Raw genomic sequence first — 18,637 nt, 5'->3', positions numbered from 1 at the left:
TTATTATTATTATTATTATTATTATTATTATTAATAATAATAATAATAATAATAATAATAATAATAATAATAATAATAATAATAATAATAATGATAAATGAGCTGCTTCCTGTTTGTATAGATGCAAGTGGTTGTGATTAGATGTGGAGTTCTCTGAGTGGTGCAAAAATGTTCTAACTTAGCAAAAGTGTACAGACATGTAGGGAGATGAAAAGCCTGAAGGGAAGTAATATAAAAGTGGAGCTGGTATCAGTGGAAGAAGTATTCAGACAATTAAAATACTCCATAAGTAAAGCTCTAGCTAAAGTCCGTAAATCCAATCCAAAATGTGCTTAAGTGTGAAAACTAAAAGTAATACTGTAGTAAAATGGCCCCTGTTCTTGTTTTACTATTATGTATGATGTGTTGGATTAAGATTACAGCTGCATATTTTACATTTTGCTGCTGTAAATGTTTATATTTGAGCTTCTTTTACTTATGTCAGATACTTTTGGACAGTTTAATCTACAGCGATTCATTGGAATCCAGCTACAAACTTCTATAAAATCAACTTTTCATGAGTTCAGACACTTCAACCTGTTTTCAGCTCTGTGATTTTGCATTTTCCAGCCAATCCAAGCAGGTTTTTAAAATGAGATTATATATCTTAAGACATAATAGAATGTTATGAACTCGTAACGGAACACTCAACCCCTCGGTTTATCATAAGGGTTCGAAATGTCCACAAACATCGGAGACAGAAGAAAATGGAATCTGAAAAGTAAAGACAACTTCAGTTATCAGATGAATGTAGTGGAGCAAAATAAACAATACTGGCCTCTGAGATGTAAGGAATTGGAAGTATAAAGTTGCACAAAATGGAAAAACTCAAGTACACATACACCAGATTGGCACTAAAGTATTTGAGTAAAACTACTTTGCAGTACTGGAAGTCAGAACAGTTCAGTACACTACAGCTAGTCTGTGCTTTGGCTGTTTAGAGGAATAAAATGAGGTGAAAATTTGCTTTGCCTTCTGCCTTTTAACCTTCATGTCGTCCTGTGGGTCAAAATTGACCTGTTTTAAAGTTTGAAAATGTGGGAAAATATATATATATATATATATATATATATATATATATATATATATATATATTTATTTATTTATTTATTTATTTATTTATTTATTTATTTATTTATTTATTTATTTATTTATTTATTTATTTATTTATTTATTTATTTATTTATTTATTTTCACTGTGAAACTTCTGATGTCCACATTTTCAACATTTTTGGGAATTGTTTCTTAAGAACATTCACAAAAAAATCTACCAAAATCCCGCTGGATTTTGGTAGATTTTTTGTGAATGTTCTTAAAGAAAATATTAGAAGTTTTACTGATATATACGTAATCATTTTAGGGATTTTTTTGGAAGATTTTTACTCATTTTTTGAAAATATTTACAAGAATTTTCTTGCCAAATTTGGGGGATTTTTTTTTTAAAGTAATACTTTCAAGGGAAACTTTTAAGGAATTATTGGAATTTTCTTCCTGAAGGTTTTGTAAATTTTCAGAAAGTTGGGAAATTTTTTTTGCTGAATTTTTGGATTTTTTTCAGACAAGGAAACAGTATTTTTTGGTTCCCGTAAATGAAGACAACGGAGGCTAAAGCAAAAAGAAAAAAAAAGGAATTCCACATGTCCTTGATCCACTTTTCTTTGGTTATATACAAGCAGGTGTCAAAGTAAAGCAAAAAGCAAGACTCTAAAGCATTTGAGTGAGTTGTTGGGCCACCACAAGCTGCCAGAACGAGGCAGACAAGCAGGTTTTCACATGTATGTAAATGCTGCTCTGCTCTGAGCATGTTTAATTCCCTCCGTTTCTATGCAGGTACTGTGGTTGGTAATGGTTGAAAACTCAAAGTAAACATTAATTTCATCATTTTCTGAAACATCCTGTATATAAATATCGACAAAACTACGCTCCTCAGGTGTTCAGTGACTTAGTTCAGTGTTTCTGGCTTAGAATGAATCTACAAAGAAAGAAAAAGACTAAAGTTTCCACTATATTTTCTTTCCTGCAGTTTCAGTTTGAGCATCTCTTTGTCAATCTGTTATGAGAATTTGAAAGACATTATCCTGCTGATTTTAATGTAGTTTGGTCTTTAAAGTCACAAAATAAAACTGTAAATGGCTCTTAAGTGAAATAATCTGCACACAAACACACAAATGAGACAAAATTCAATTCAATTGTTTATACAAAACCCATTCCTGGTGTATCAGGAGTGTGATCTCTGGCCTCAGAGCGTCACTGCTTGAATTCACAATTATTTGTTCAAAATGTTAAGAAACAGTAGCCCTTGTACAAGTATATTCATGTACGTAAAGTCACAATGTGTGCTCAAATAACAGTTGAATAAAACACATTTCATGCTGACAAACACATTGCCGTACAAAATTACAGCAGTATAATAGAAGTACAGCGAGACTAAAAAATATTTTTTTTTTTGATATAAAACACCCTAGAAACACGCTCTAAATAAAAAGCTACCAAAAAAATGGCGACATCCAGTTCATGAGTGTTTGGGTATTTTCAATTCTGTACACTGTGAGTACAAAAATGGAACAAAAACTACAAAAACAGTACATAGCACTTCAATTCAAACACATTACTCTTTCACATTTAATTTGTGTTTTTACTTCCCAGTTTGAAAGTAATGTATATAGGCACAGTAATTAAATTCATGAGCCATGTTTGGTCATTCCTTGTTATTCACAACTCCACTTTAACCCTCGGACAGTCGAATTCTGTCCCATCAAACAACGAGTCGGTTTTCTAGAAGTTCCAAGAGCTGCCAAACATCAAAATGTAGCTGTTAGCTGTCGGTCGAGTCGCAGCTCAAACTGAGCACCTCCTCAACTTTTAGACAATAAAACATTACAATTGTGCTCCCAGACTGCAGCCGGGAGGCTTCATACAAAGACGACGCCTGTTAAGTAGAAATATTCCAACTCTGAAGGGCCTCATTCCAAAACACTGACAACTTCAGCACAATTCAAATAGTCTTAATTCTCTACTTACAGGCACAGACAAGAACATCTTGTTGCATACTTGCCTTACAAATTTAGTTAAATATGCTTTGAGAGGAACGTCTACAGAATATTGTTTTGAATCTAATATTTGTATTTTATCCAATAAAGACATATTTTAATATTTAAAATTCACTAAGTCCATAAACACAACTAACTAGGACTTGGAGACAATTTAAATATTAGCATTTTTTAATTTCTCTGTAATTATATTGAGATACAGTTCACAATTTTTCAAGTAAATTAACATATTTTAACAGGATCTACTGTGGTTTGGAAGCTAAAATATTTGCGAATGTCATTTTTAAAAGCCCTCTTTTTTTCACAGGAGCTCAGGTGTTTAAAAAAGTGGCTGAATTCCATTTAGCTGCTTCAGTTTCAGCGTCCTGGTGTTGGATATGATGCCTTAATGTCGCTGCAAACTGGGACACTTGAGCCGAGCACAGCTATTGTTCATGTTCGCAGTAACAGCTGTGCTTCTCCCACCACCAGATTACAATGTCTGCTGTGAAAAAATGGTCTATTTGGTTCTTGGTTTTGCTCTAACAAACACTGAGAATCATTTGACAAAAAGGGATAAACAAAGGTTTTAGTCAATGTTGCAGCAGATCTAGAAAATTCTTGAAATTATTAAAAGAAATGCAATTTTATGTATTCATTATTTATAAGTTTAAAATACTTCTGCTGTCTTAAATAATCTTGAATGGTTCGTTTTACTGTCACAGAGTGGTTTGAAATATGTTACAGCTGCAGCAGGGAACTTGTTTATGGCCTCCAATGACAGCTAGATGCGTCTTTTAGTACAATTTTGAATGTATTTCCTGATCCAACATGTTTTTTTTTCCCCCTACAGGTGCTAAAAGTGAAGCAGTTTCCTCAGGACTGTTACTTCTTACTCCTTTATTGTCACATATCAACCTCAGATCTCCGCTCAGATGAATCTACAAGGGTCTGAATTAGCAGTGATGTTGTGCTTTTCTCTGTTGATTATGTATCGGATGATGATAAAGTACACATCTACATAAAAGTTGTGCCTCGAGCAGCTCTGCATATTAAGATACCTCATTTTGGAGTGAAACTCTTCGACCCATGCGGGAGGAAATATACAGAATAATATCAAGTTTAGCACCAGCAGTGCAGCAGAAGGCATTCGACTTGCGGAGGCTCGTTCCGGTTTCCGCTCGTGGCTGGAAGTTAGACGACTTCACGGTGTCATTTAGCTCTGTGGTAAACTCCACTGGGTCTGACGAGGAGGTCCGGGCGGGAGTCGGCGACGCCCCCTTATTTCTTCAGACACTGGTACATCAGCGCTCGTGGATTCAGCATGTAGCGCTCAGAGTTGAGTAGCTTGGTGAGATACTGAGGAACCTGAGGCCGAGGAGCCACGTAGGACACGCCGGGGCTGACCGCCATCACCTCCGCAATCTTCTGCTTCATCTCGCTGATCTCCCTGTCCTGCTTCATCACTTTATCTGTCACAGAGACAAAAGCAAATATAAGGACACAGATACTGGATGGAGCCACAAACAGCAAGATTTCTACTCATTTATGCACTATATTGTGAAAAAAGGTCACATTTATTTTTCTCCACCTACAAAAAAACCATCATCTGCAGTCCATATGGAAACTATATCTGACTTTAAATGCCTCTAATGATATATAAGTTGATTAACCATCTGAACATCCAAACCCACCAGCGGGTTTGAAAGGCACATTATTTAAAATTTTTGAAAATCACACCATTTATCAGAGTCAGGAACTGTAACAGGAAGCCCTGTCAGATCTTCAGCTTTCTGAAGGTTCTTGAATTTCTCGTTTCATCTAAAAAAAATCTGAGCTAAAATGTATTTCATTAAAATCGATTCATTCTGAATGTCTCACTTAAAGTATTTCAGAAAATAAACATTTTGCAGTAAACAGATTCCTTCAAAAAAATAAAAAATAAAACATTCTCCGTCCCTCGACACAACTGAGAAGCCACTAGCGACTCAGCTGTGACCAACAGTGTCATGATCCCTGCTCCAGCTCCTGTTTCTCTCCATTTCTCCCTCCTGTTCTCTCCATTTCTTCCTCTTGTTCTCTCTGTATCTGTCTGTCTGTTATCTCTCCCTCCTGTCTCTCCCTGCTTCACCTGCCTGCACGCAGCTGATTTCTGCAGGTGACACACATTGCAGTAATCAGCTCACCTGCCCTCAGTATCACCTGCTCTCTATTGAAGCCTTGTTCATTCACATACTGTCCGCTGGATCATAAAGACTCACACTCTGTCATGGACTGTTACTCTCTTCTGGATTCTCTTTCCCACACTAGGACTCAGTCCTGTCCCAGGATTCTAGCCTCTGCCAGCTTGTCCTCTATCCAGCCCCGTCCCAGCCTTCATTCTGTTTCTGGACTCCCTGACCCTGCTTCCTTGTCAGTCTTCGTTCCCCTTTTGTGAGTATTCCCTGTTTGATCAGTGTGTCTTATTGTATTCTGATTGGTTTTCCATGGTTCTCGCCTTGTTAAGTTTATCTTTAGGTTTCATAGGGTTAGTGATTATTTCTCAGTTTTAACTGGCTCAGTTTGCCTCAGTTCAGTCCTTTCCCTCGTTGATTACCTCTGCTTGGGTCTGTAATGTTCTGTTGATGATTTTTTTTTTGTGGCATTTCTGCTGATTAGATAAAGTTTATGTAGAATTCCGATTGTTTGATAGCCTGTTTAGTTTTGTTCTTCCCCGCTGCTCAAATTTCCTTATCTGCTTTTGTTCTCATGCATAAAATCTAACTAGTATTGCCTGTTTCCCTCATGCCTGCCAGCTTCTGTGCCTGCATTTGGGTTCTCAGACTGCCCCACGTAACAAACGGTCAAATGACAAAAATTGTGAAATTTTTCTGCTTAACTGCAGGATCTGTTTACACAGAGCAAAGAAAAGAAATGTATGGAAATCAATTATTTAAAAATCTAAGTAATAAAATTTCTGTAATATATAGAGTTACTATTTTTGACAGTGTTGGCAACACCTGTGGGGATTTGAAAGAATGTTTTTTTTTTGTCTTCCATTTTTATAATATAAACAATAAATGTAACTTTCATTTAGTTCTGCAGCTATCGACTATTTTAGTAATCAAGTATCTTATTGATTATGCTGGCAACTAATCAAGTAATCAGATTCTGCGTTAGGCAGGTGCATTACAGCATCAAAGGGGAAGTGAGTGTGCTGTGCAACAGAAATAACCGTCCTGGCGGAACACGGGTGGACATCTGCGGTGTATTACACATAGATATAGTATAGTACATGAGTATGGTACGTATAGAGTATAGTACAGGAGTACTGTACATATGTAATATAGTTCAGGGGTATTTAAAACTAAAGCCACAGGAACCCCACATGTATTTAGTTGGTGATGCAGAAATCACATAAATATGTTTCTGTGTTTGGTCTGTTTAAACTGCTGCTACTGCAGCTGATAGAACACAAATCAGAAAACTTATCAGTTTATTAGTAATTATTACAGAGAATATTCAATCAGTAACTTTAATTTCATTTTGATTTGGCTACAACTTTAAGTGATTTCCTTCATTATGAGACACTATCAGACTTACATGCACTTCAGTACAACATCATGTTTGAATATATGAAGTTTGATAGTTTTACTGTGCAGCTGTCTGTTATCAATAATCAGCTGCATTGATCGGTTAAATAATACATTATACACGTTTAACAGTTTTCTACCAGCATTCCTGTCTTAAATCATTTCTAGTTGCAGCACTCTTTACCGTCGTAAATTTAACAATGAGTCAAATTAAGCGTTTAAACGCTCCTGTTTGTGTGACGAGTTTGAGGCAGAAAGTCTGAGTTAACAAAGAAAGTTGAAAACCACCTTCATACCTGTTAACTCTGACTGAGGTTTTAGTTTTTTGTTGAGCCGACTCGCACAAACAAAGTGTGACTATGTCAAACTGCCTTCATAGTTCAGTCCTCTGATCTGATAAACCAACGCTGTAAACACTAAAAAAGCTGCGCTGGTTAAAATAGAAGCGTCCCATGAGATTTAATTTATATAGGACCCAGTAAGTATGGAATGATGCTTGGGTCTGGACTCAGACCGCGGTCTGCCATTTAGTGACCTGGGGTCTAGCAAGGAGTGGATTAAATGAAGCCTCGATTCAGAGAATTTTGCCTTGAGGAATTTTAGTAATCAAATTACTCGCACAACTCAAGGAATCGTTTCAGCCCTACTTTCATTTTTTGCTTACTACAATTTCTGGCATCATAGCTGAGTCATACTACACAAATGCAATGCTTGAGTTCTGTCTACTTCTAGTCATGGTTGTGCTGTTTCCATGGAGGTGCACGACTTTGTACTGCACTGAAAAATGAGCCGACGGGGAGTGAAAATGTGACGGAAGCTAAAAGCGCCCCCAGGAAGGTTCAGCAGGTTAAATAGTGAAAACTGATAAGGATAAACAGAAGTCGGAATACAAACAATCTAAACTAAAAAACACACCGGCATTCATTTGCACACATAATGTTCAAGTAATATTCAGCAGCAAAAGTGTCGTAACTGACCAATGGCAGCCAAGATTTTTGTGAAAGACTTCAACCTAATCTAGAAATAATATAGCTTTTTGTTCAAGGAAAAATGGGTAAATTTCAATTCATGCTGATAATCACTCATGTTTACGCAGCACCATCTATATGCAAATTGCTCATGTATCAGAGTTAATAGGTGCAGGATTTGGTAATGACAAGAAAAGACCAGATGGTAGAAACATAATACTGGGATATCAAACAACAGATGCAGAATTTGGTTTGTCATCCAGAAAAATTATGTATAATATCTGGTGAAGTCTGGATGAAATTTGTAATATGATTGGTCCAAAAATGTTTGGCTGAAAGCAATGAAATATAAAAGGAGCAGAGCCAAAATATAAAGTGTTTGGTGGCCACATAGTGGTGCTATTGGATCCAAATCCTCATCAAAACCTCATCACTTGTTCTTGGCCTACAGTTACTCAAAATAAATCACCAATCTGATGCCAGTTTTTTAGATATCCTGTTCAAAGACACATGAACAAACATACAGGACTAAAAATGAACCAAATCTGTGTAGCAGGAAGTTTAAGAAACCACAGACCACAGGAATTTAAAATGAGGTTGTATATGATGACAGAACAATTGGTTGAATTCAGGAATAGAGTCTGAACCTTGAGCGATTTCCAGCTGCCTGCGGGCGTCTCCCAGTGCAGAGAAAAGGTCCAGTTTGATGCGAGTCTCAGCGCTCAGGTTGTACTCCAGATGTTGAGCTTTCTCCTGCATGGCTGACAGAGTGGACAGCAGCATGTCTGTCTCTTTCTCCACACAGCGGTACTTTCCCAAAGCCTGAATCCAACAACAACAACAAAAAAAACCCCAACACATCAACAGTTAGAACAAGTGAAAAGCATCAGAGCGGCGGTGACACCTCCTGCGGTGACCACCTGAGGGAGTCGGCGCTTTGGGTTCCCAAGTCTCTTTTATTTAAAAAGTTTACAGTCAGAGCTTCAGTTTCTGTTCATGGGTTTCAGTGGATTGACTCGGGGAACCAAAGCGTCACAGAGAAAAGTCTCCACACACTGACGATGAACTGGCCGACCATTCAGAAAACATGAAAAAGCTGCACATTAACAGTGACATCCTTTGAAAGATGATTCTTTCTGTGTTAACATCAGTGTTTTCTCTCATTTTGTGAAAGGTGGCCTGAACTGTATAAAGTAGTGCGATGTTTTGATGAAAGACCGGGCTTCTGATTCAGCATGCTTCATGGAGAGTATGTCACTAAAATGAAATCAAACACCACACAGTACGACAACGCACACATCCAACCATACACTAATACCGCATACCGATGTGATGACAAAGTGCAATATGTTGACTGCAGGCCAAAATAAAATCGATTACAAACACACTAAGTGCCCCAATGACAACCATTCGATTTTCTATTTTACAACAAAAAAGAATTACACACACATTAAAAAAAAAAAAAAAAAAAAAATCTGAGATAACTCAAACAGCAAGAACTACTTCATGACCAAACTGAGGACAACTGGACCACTTGAGACTCACAGACACTTAAACTCACAGGTTCATTCCCAAAGAGAGTAAAAAGATACCTCAACATCACTCTCTAGATCTACCACACGACTCTCTTTCACTTGATACTCCAGCTGTAGTTGTTTGTACTCTGTCTCTAGATCTTTAACCCTTTTCCTTAACATTTGGGTTTCACAGTGTTCCTGCCTGGTGTAGGAGGAGATGGAGAAAATAGCAGTTTTGAGTGGTAAGAGAGGGGGATTGATTAGAAATGAAGATCAGTTTACACAGAAAGAAACATGACATTTCATTTGTATTTCTGTACATTTGTAGTCGTTTTCATTTTCAGCACATCTAATGAAGATGGGTAGAAAAGAAGCAAGTAAATATGTTACCAGTCAGCGAAGAATATATGTTTGTATGTTGCTTATGTGCTTTTTTGCAGAGAGTAGAATGTAATCCTAATATCTGTGTAATAAATACCTAACTGCAGAAAGGAGCCGGTTAGCTTAGCTTAGCACAAAGACTGATAACTGGGAGTAACAACTTCACTGGCTCTGTTCAAAGCACCTCTAAAGTCCTTAATTCAACACGTTGTATTTCATGATTTCCACTGGAGTCTGGTGGGTTTAAAAGGTATGTTTTTGTTTTTTTTTAAATTGCTGAAATGCCACAATAATTAGAGCTAGAAACAAGCCAGATTTTGCACTTTCTGACAGTCCGGGAACTACTTGTTGATGTCATGGTGTTCCATCACAAAACTAAGCCTAAAATCATCAAAATCTCTTTATTCTATCAGTCTCATGTAAAAATATAATGTTTGCAGTAACTGCATTCTGTCAAAAACAACAAATTCTGTGCTCTTCAGCACAACCGTGAAGCTATTAGTGACTCATCTGCAACTAAAAGTAATTTGAACTGCAGAGCAGATAAAAGACAAGTACAGAAACAAATTAGAATGTGGGAAAATATCTATAGCATGTGGGGACACCATTTTTCCAGTTATTAACACGTTAGAAAATTCTGTTTTTTGTAAAATCAAATATCTATGAAATTCAACTGTATTTTTTTTTTCTTTTTATGATTTCCAACTGTGATACTACAAAAAAAGAAGAAAAAAGCACTTAAATTCTTTCTCCTTCTAGACATGGTTGTGCTCCATAGAGGTGCAGGACTTTATATTGCAGTGAAAAATGCTTATCTCTAAAAAAAAAAACCCTGCAAGTTTGTGGTTTTTTGAGGGCTGTTGTCCTGAACTCTTTCCTGTCTACGCGCATTGGCTTTTAAAAGACAGTCGGGACACACAAATTTAAAAAAAATGACAAATATTGATATACTTGAGCATAACTGATATTGGAGTAGTGTTGATCTACTCATCTAACCCTCAGCAAGAAAGCAAATAAGCAGAATTCAAACTATTTCTTCAAACCTTTGGTTGATGCACTCAAAGCAACATTTATTTTTAGTCAGTAGGATGCAAATGTAGATGCAGATTAATTTTCCCGGCACCAAATCACTTCACTGACAGGGAATTTAAAGGTCTGGCAGGTGTGATTTACCTGTTCGATAGACTCCGTGCTGTGCTCGCCGCCTCCTCCAGTTTCTGAGCCTGAAGCTCAGCCAACTGTTTCTCAGCAGAGACTCTGGCCTCTGCTTCCACTCTGGTCTTCTTCTCCAGCATCGCACTGGTCTGCTTGTCCCTCTGCTTGGTTTTAGTCAAGCACAGAATCCTGAAGAGAAGACGGAAAATAAATGGGTTGCCGCCACAAGTAAATAGACTCGTTGGAGATCAGTCTCAGCCGACTTCAAAAGCAAACATGAAATGTTAAAAGCGTTGCTCATCATCTTTTTTGTTGCTAAGTCACTGGAGAGCACCTTCCTTTAAAAACTGGAGCATCTCTTATCAAAGCTGGTGGTGCTGATCAAAACTGCATAACGTGCTCTTCTCAAACGTGATTTAGAGCCTCTGGCTGGAGAACGAGGCTTTGATGTGGTAAGTGTGTTCGGAGAACTTGGTTACTGTGAAAGTAACCAAGCCATTTTTTCCCGGCTCTAAATGTGCTCAGAGTGCTAATCTGTTTTTGCAGATAAAACTGTGGAGTCACATATTGGAGGACATGTGGGAGTGGGGCTACATTTTTACTCCTGTAAAAATGAAAAAACACGAACAGAAAATGTGTGAGTTGAAGTTGGAACTCTAATTTGTTCAGCTCGATTAAATCTAAAGATTGAAACGTAAAAATCTTTAAATGACTAAGATAGGATACTAGCTGGACCCAAAACAGGTGATTAATTAATTTATTAATTGATCAACATTTGAATAAATGATTAGTCATTTAAAATAAAAAGATACACCAAACATTTCTGGTAAGAGCTTCTCAAACATGGATTTTTGTTGTTGTTTTAAGTGCTGAATGACACTAAACTGAGAATATCTCAATGTCAGTTATTATTTCTGACATTTTACTTGCAACCAACTCGCTGTTCTGATAAATAGGGAAGAAAACAGTCAGAATAATCCACAATAAAAATAAAAATAACTGCAAGTGGCAATAGGGCAGGCTTTAGGCACAGTGTTTCAAAAGAAATCTATACACATCTGTGCAAAGTATGCCTCCTTGCAGTGTCTGGTGGTGCCCTCCTCTAAAACAGGACTACTTACCCGTCTGTCTAAAATGCTGTTTGTGTGTCTAATATGTTTCGGCAGCATTTCCGCCCTCACTCATCCCTGCTTGTTATTTACAGACTGATGCAGCGTGTAAATCAGCCCACAGACGGAGCTGAAGAGGAGCTCTCTCCAGTGGGTTTTGGTGGACCACTCACTTGCTCTGGAGCAGCATGTTGGACTGTCTGAGCAGAGAAACTTCTGGTCTCAGGCTCCTCTCACTGTTGGTAAGGTTGCAGATGTGACTTCGCAGCTCCTGTTCGCTCTGCCTACTCGTCTGCAGCTCGCCCTTCAGCCTCCTCAGCTCCTGATCCAGCCTGACGGACAGGAAAACACTTTTTTTAGCACCGATTTCACCATCACATGCTTAAGCTCAGCTGAACTGAAATGAATAGCGGCATACTTGTTCATCTGTTCAGCGTGGTAGCTCTGAGCCGCTGTGGTGCTCTTATCTGCCACGTCCCTGTTGGGGCTGATTGTTTTTGAGCTGGATCTCTGTTTCTTCTCCGTCCTTCCTGCAGGTGGTGAAGGAGTGTTCGTGCTGCCTCTGCGGGCTTTCGGCGAGGAGCTCTTAGCCGCCCGTGTGGCTTTGCTTCCGTGCTCCTCTTGAGGTAGGTTTTCCGGGTTTGAGGATGGTTCCGGTCCTCCCGCCCCGCTGTGGAGCAGGTCTTTGGACTCGGCCACACCGGGCTTGGATGACGATGTCGGTCGACGGTTCGATTCAGCTGACCTCACCTCCTGCGAGCCTTTCTCTGCTGATCTCTCCTCACTGCGGATCTGGAGGCAGTCCACAGTGTGGGCCTCATCGTGGGCCACCACAGCGTCGTTCTGACACTGGTACTGACTCGACTCAGGCTTGACCTTCCATTTTGAACCTGCAAAAATGGCAGAAAAAAAATCATGTTAATTTCATTGCACCACTATGAAACCAACTCTGCAGCTAAAAACTGTTGCTAAGCATCAGTCAGTTATGCCATTTTGAAAGGAAAGTTGACAATATGCTTGAGCTTTGTTTGGTATGACAACCTAACATTAACAGTTGGGGTTATATGATTATCTTATTGGCTCCTTTTGTATATATATTTATACTTTTTATGCATTTGTCTTATTTGCACTTGCACCACAAGAATTGTCTTTTAATTTTGTTACATTGTGTATGTATAATGATGATAAAAAGCATTCTATTCTATTTCTATTCTATTAGGGTTTAATGACTCCAGATTGTACTATTCTACTTGAAGTCAAAGAAAATACTCATGACAGTCAGTGTCAAAACTAACCACATATGACATTTAAATGTAATGCTAATATGCAAAGCCCAATAGTTTCTTTAAGTCTGACAATCAGGCATACTGTGTAACATTTATTACAGTTTATATTGTCTTGGTTAATGTCAAGTTTTCATAACAAACACATCTCAAGCAAGGCCAGCTTTGCATTACCAGTGACATAAGTGTATGAATGACACCAAGGTTGGAGTTTTGAGCATAAAAAAAAATGTGGAAATTCTGATCTCGATATACTGACCAATATTCTTTATATACGCACAATCACATATACGTTAGAGTAATACTGAGAAGGGAAAGCTGAATAAGGTCACTATGTGCTAACCTTCCAGGAATGTATTTCATAAACTAGTCAGCTGAGAGTATTGTAAACGATGGAGTGAGAGCTGCTCTGCTGGACAAACTGTGTGATGAGTCCGTTTCTAAATGACTACAAGCATCTTTTTCTGCGTTGTTCCATTTTTAATATTGCTGCAGATACTAATATATGTGCAACAGGCTAACATAGGCAGGCTGATAAATCAATCTGATTTCAGTAAAATGTCTCCTGTGGTCGTGAAGAAGGAACTCAGTAACTCACAGGCCTGCTACTTTGATTTTGTCTCCTCTTTCTTAAACCTATTTTATGTGGATCCCCTAACTTTACCTAAGTGTACAGTAATACTAAATTGCTGGAATACTCTATGAAGGAATGACAGAATGAGCAACTTCAGCTTATTGTGTCGATACCTGGTTCAGATGACACTTGTGTAGTCAAGTTACTTGCAGCAACCTGAATTATGGGTTAAAATCAAGCAAAAGGAGTCCATGTTTTATGTAAGCGTGACCTCATTCACAAAAACTCCACCTCAGTGCCTAAACAACAAGAGTGAGGCATTAAAATGGACTTGTGGATATGTGCGTAAGGGTTGTATTTTAAGAAGTATGAGAACTCTGGATTATTTTACTAATGCATTTGAATTATACTAGTCTTTTAACAACACAAATATTTTGTTTCTAATGTTTTTAAAGACAACACTGTCGAAGTTCAGCCAACACCCACTTCACTGGAGGATTTAAAATTAGTGGCCTGTTGGTTAAGACTTACAGCACATTATTCTAACGCCTCTGTTTCAACCCCAGCTATTGTTATTTTTATTGTCAACGTCTAAAAACACTGTTGTATTAACCAGCTGCCTTGGGTTTGGATCAAACAAAACAACAAAGCATCACCTCAAGAAACTGAACCCTCTGATCTGAGAAGCAGCAGAAAAAGAAGACCGACTAAAACCAAGGAAAGTTAAAGTGCTGAAGACACTAAAATGCAAGGATGGTGCAGGTGCGTCGACTTACCGCCATCTGTGGCAGTCTTGGGGTAAACCTGCAGGCCTGGAGGCAGCGAGTGCTGAAGGAGGTGCATGTGGAAGTCGTTCTCACTCTGCACAGCTTTCTGTATGCGCAGCTTGAAGATGTTGGTGAAGTAGCAGGTGGCATCGAACCCCAGATAAACTACAGGATATCCGATACTGAAAGTGAACATGGAGGGAAAACAGGGCAGTTAGAATACACTATAGGAAAAAAGCACAGCTTGGTTTATCACAAACAGCATCAGAACCTGACATTAATTATTCCTCTAATGAGAAATGTACGTGTATTTGTACACATGAGCAACTCGCATCCTCATTAGCCAGTAGGTGTAAAAAGATGAATTTAATCCATAGATCTAATCAATGGTGGGGACAAATGGTCCAGGCATGATAAAAGAAGCTATTAGCTCAGCTCCACTGTCATAAATCTGTTTAATGGAAGCATTAAATCCTGCTAAAGGCACATTTGTATCCAATCAACATACCAGTGTGCAGCAAAAAGATGAGACAGGTTGGCATGAGAGGTTTTAAGGTCTTTGAGCCGAAGCGAAGCCTCGGTGTAAACCAGCAGAATCCACAAGGACACCGTCGATATACAGATGCCTTTTTCTAAGGAAAAACAGAAAACAATCAGATGATGGAGGAATACTGTCATAAAAACTCAAATGCATACCATTGCAAACAGATTAATTCTTATTTGAGGAACAGAGTTTGGCATATTTTGCCATGTGTTTAAAAAAGTTCAAAAAACGATTAAGTAAACGATGAACTCACCTGTGTGCCATATGTAATTGAATAATACATAGGTGCTCGCCACAAAGAACAGCCAGTGCAAAGGAACAAAAATTAAACAAAAGATGTCCAGCGTGAAGGCAGCGCAAACAAAAACAACACAAATAACCTGAAAACAAACAAAAAACAACATTCAGTAAAATGCACTGAATTCACTCATGGTCTGTTTGAACGTCAGCATCGCTACACAGCACTGGCTGGATTATCAGCATCTGGCCACTGCATGGAATACGAAACCACACAGCAGGAGTCCTCACCAGCCCGTGGCAGTGGAAAGTGGTGTACACGCTCCCAAAGAAGAGCCAGCATGGCCACAAATACTCCAGTCTGAATTCAAGGATGAAATCCGCCAGCAGCACCAGCGTCCACATCACCATAAACTTCAGGAAGGTGTAGGCGCTGCAAAGACATGCAGAAATTGTAAATAAAATCAAATAAAAACTTCCACTTTCAGTGTTATTGCACATCAGATGTGAGCACGTGGATGTGTTCAAATAACGGCATTTAGGCTGCCCTAGTCAGACATTAAATAAACACACAATCAAATACAACGATAGAAACTGCTGAGCCTATAATTGAGCAGCTGCATCTGAAAAACACAGCGTGTCCTTTTAAGAACAATGACCGTTCCCTCATTTTATTAGGCAACCACAAGCCAAACAGGAGCTGCAGCTTCCTCCTTTGTTCTGCTCATCCATAGGCTGCTATCACATCGCCCCTTCTTTGTTTGGTAACCATGGCAATATTTCATCCGGAGGAGAGAGGGAGCACCACAGCATCCGACTGCAACTTCAGATTTGCCTTTTGAATTTTAGATTTAAACGCTGCACATCAGTTTACCGCACGTGTTTGTATTTTAGGTGCACATTGTCCCACAATGAATTTAATACAGAATACTGATTTAATCTGGAGGAATGACGAGGACAAAATGGGGTCTAAATTCCTCTTTTGCACACTTAATTGCAATTTTTATAGAGCCAAAAAGCATGCAAGTTACTGAAAAACAATAAAAGACACTATTTAGGCTAAAATGCACCTCAAACGGTATGTTATATTGTTAAAACAATTTCATATTTTCCACAAAATGTTACTGGAGGAGTTTTTTATATCTCTGTATTTCAGTGTTAGCAAATAAAAACAACATTTATTCTTTAATAGTGGGGAAAGAGATAAAGGGATCATCCAACATTCAACATGCAAGTTCAAATCTGCCATTTCCAGTACAATCAATATGTCTGGTATTCTTTGAATGCAATCAAGCATGCAAATTATCCCACAAAAGACAACAATAAAGCACACAAAGGACCAGAATTTTTTAATTATCCAGCATGCACATTCAGGAAAACCTCCTGAAAACAAGGCAGTGGTTATTTCTTGTATATAAATAGCGTGGCTTTCATGCTTTTTCTTGCTTTAGTAAAAAAGATGCACACTGAAAACAAGTGGTTTCTTTCTTGTATGGCATTCTTTTCTTGTCTGGACTGCGTCTGGAGGCGATTTTATGTGCAAAATGAGCTGTTTTCATTTAGCCACATAGGATAATACAGTTGATATTTTTCAGTGCATGCACACAATTAGACCGGAGGATGGAGGAAAAGCGGACTGAATGCAAAGCAGGCCGACGTCAACTTGCACAGCTGCTGGTTTCTTGTCTTTCTGTAAACAACGCAGGTTCAACTAACTCAACATTTTTATTTCCTCCCGCCGCTGAATTGAGCCGCATCGAGGCTCGTTAAAGCTCCGGACGGGTCGGGGTGAAGGCGGACCGAGTGTCGGGATGCTGGGAGCGGACAGGTGAGAGGGATGACGACGGCTGAAATTCACACAAAGACGGACACGGAACAACAAAAGCGGCCGTCGGGGCTGCCGCTGCTAGCTACCTCTCAGACAGCTTCTCCGTGATTTTCAGCTTCTTCATTTTCCGGAGCCTGTTCGCGTCCACATAGCGTTTCTTCATCTTACGGCTTCTGCTCCCTCCGTGCTGTTTGTTTGTCACCGCGGCGGCAGAGAGCGGCGGCGGAGGAGGAGGAGGAGGAGGAGGAAAGAAAAAAGAAAAAAACGAGGGCAGAGATAAATAAAACAAACCCTCCTGGCGGACGAGGACGTTCGCTTCAACCTGTGATGATGTCTGCGAGCGCATACAGGAGGACGGCCGCTCTGCGCATGCCCAGTGGAGGTTGTACCTACAAGTGTTTATCGCAGGAGGGGAGCAGATCAACACACTGTACAAAGGTGCTGTAATAATTAACGACACAGGCACATGTAGCTCATTAATAAATGCATCAATACAAGTGCATTTATTATTATTTGTTATTGTTTGTTTTATTAAGCATTAGCTTTTGCGAGGCAGCAGCTCTCCTTCCAACATTGCAGTATGTACACACAATGCATACAAATCAAAATGACAGAATACACAAACAATACACGTGCATACAGCAACACACACACATGTACACGACCCATATCCAACCAAAGAAGCATACAACACACAATACTCCCACACTGAATCATCATAAGAATAGATTGTGTCCTACTACAAACATACCATGACCCAACAATGAGAATGATCAGAGACTGATTATGTTCATTTTGTCGGCTTTTTACATTAGATTAGTGTTTCTTTTTTACTGACAAATTAGTAAGGATGGTTTATACCTTGCTGACATGTTTCGACTGCTGTCTGCATCCTCACTATAAATTCCATTCACAACATATACAGTATAATTGGAATATGTTTTGCTGTATGAATATTGCAGACATTACATTTGAGTTTATGAATTATTATTTTTTGATTATTGTATTTTGCCTGCCTCTGCTCCCCAGAGCACCCATGGATATTAATAACTGAAATTTAGTGTTGAGTAATGATCTTAGGTGTTCCTCAGTGGTGGCACCAGAAGCAGTTTTAGGATGTTGAGCTTGTGGCGCCCAGTTTCATTTAAGCTTAATAATTGAATCATTTCATTTAAAAATAAAATGGAGATAGAATATGAGACAGTGTGGTCTCTACAAAGCAGAGTCAAGCACAAGGCCTAAAACCAGCTCTCCAGAGGGTCCAATCCAGCCCGCAGGATGACATTGCTAAGTGTAATAATTACAGAGGTGAAAATGAGTCCGTACTGTGAAAATATTTAAAGACATTGAACATTGTGCAATATAATATGACTCAGTATGACAGAGTTTGGTGTGGTGGTGCCAATCTAGCTAATTATTCATTCAATTTATTATCCTTTTTTCTGGGCCACACAGTAGCTTGGTAGTTAGCACTTTCCCCTTGCGGCTAGAAGATCCCCAGTTTGCGTCCCGGCCTGGGATATTTCTGCATGGAGGTTGCATGTTCTCCCTGTGTATGCATGGGTTTTCTCTGAGTACTCTGGCTTCCTCCCACAGTTCAAAGACATGCTGAGGTTGATTGATAACTCTAAAAT

At 38.8% G+C, this 18,637-nt stretch overlaps 1 protein-coding gene across 2 annotated transcripts; it reads right to left on the bottom strand.

The window, feature by feature from the left end:
- Positions 1 to 2,218: 2,218 nt before the first annotated feature.
- Positions 2,219 to 17,349, bottom strand: si:dkey-12h9.6 (macoilin-1). 2 transcript variants are annotated; one of them, XM_023279164.3, is made up of 11 exons: positions 17,090 to 17,349; positions 15,467 to 15,608; positions 15,192 to 15,318; positions 14,903 to 15,026; positions 14,404 to 14,576; positions 12,189 to 12,660; positions 11,944 to 12,102; positions 10,680 to 10,850; positions 9,201 to 9,327; positions 8,256 to 8,430; positions 2,219 to 4,540 (listed from the first exon to the last, which is right to left on the bottom strand). In XM_023279164.3, the coding sequence occupies exons 1-11, from the start codon at positions 17,347 to 17,349 to the stop codon at positions 4,350 to 4,352; spliced, it is 2,121 nt and encodes a 706-aa protein (XP_023134932.2). In that variant the 3' UTR covers positions 2,219 to 4,349. The 2 variants fall into 2 exon arrangements, 1 of the variants encoding a protein (XP_023134932.2); XR_008603533.1 differs by lacking the exon at positions 9,201 to 9,327 and having other exon boundaries at positions 4,400 to 4,540.
- Positions 17,350 to 18,637: the final 1,288 nt, after the last annotated feature.

Source organism: Amphiprion ocellaris, chromosome 12, assembly GCF_022539595.1.
Source record: "Amphiprion ocellaris isolate individual 3 ecotype Okinawa chromosome 12, ASM2253959v1, whole genome shotgun sequence".
Lineage (NCBI taxonomy): Eukaryota > Metazoa > Chordata > Actinopteri > Pomacentridae > Amphiprion > Amphiprion ocellaris.
Note: the sequence above shows the minus strand (reverse complement) of the source record. Positions and strands in the feature narration are given on the sequence as shown.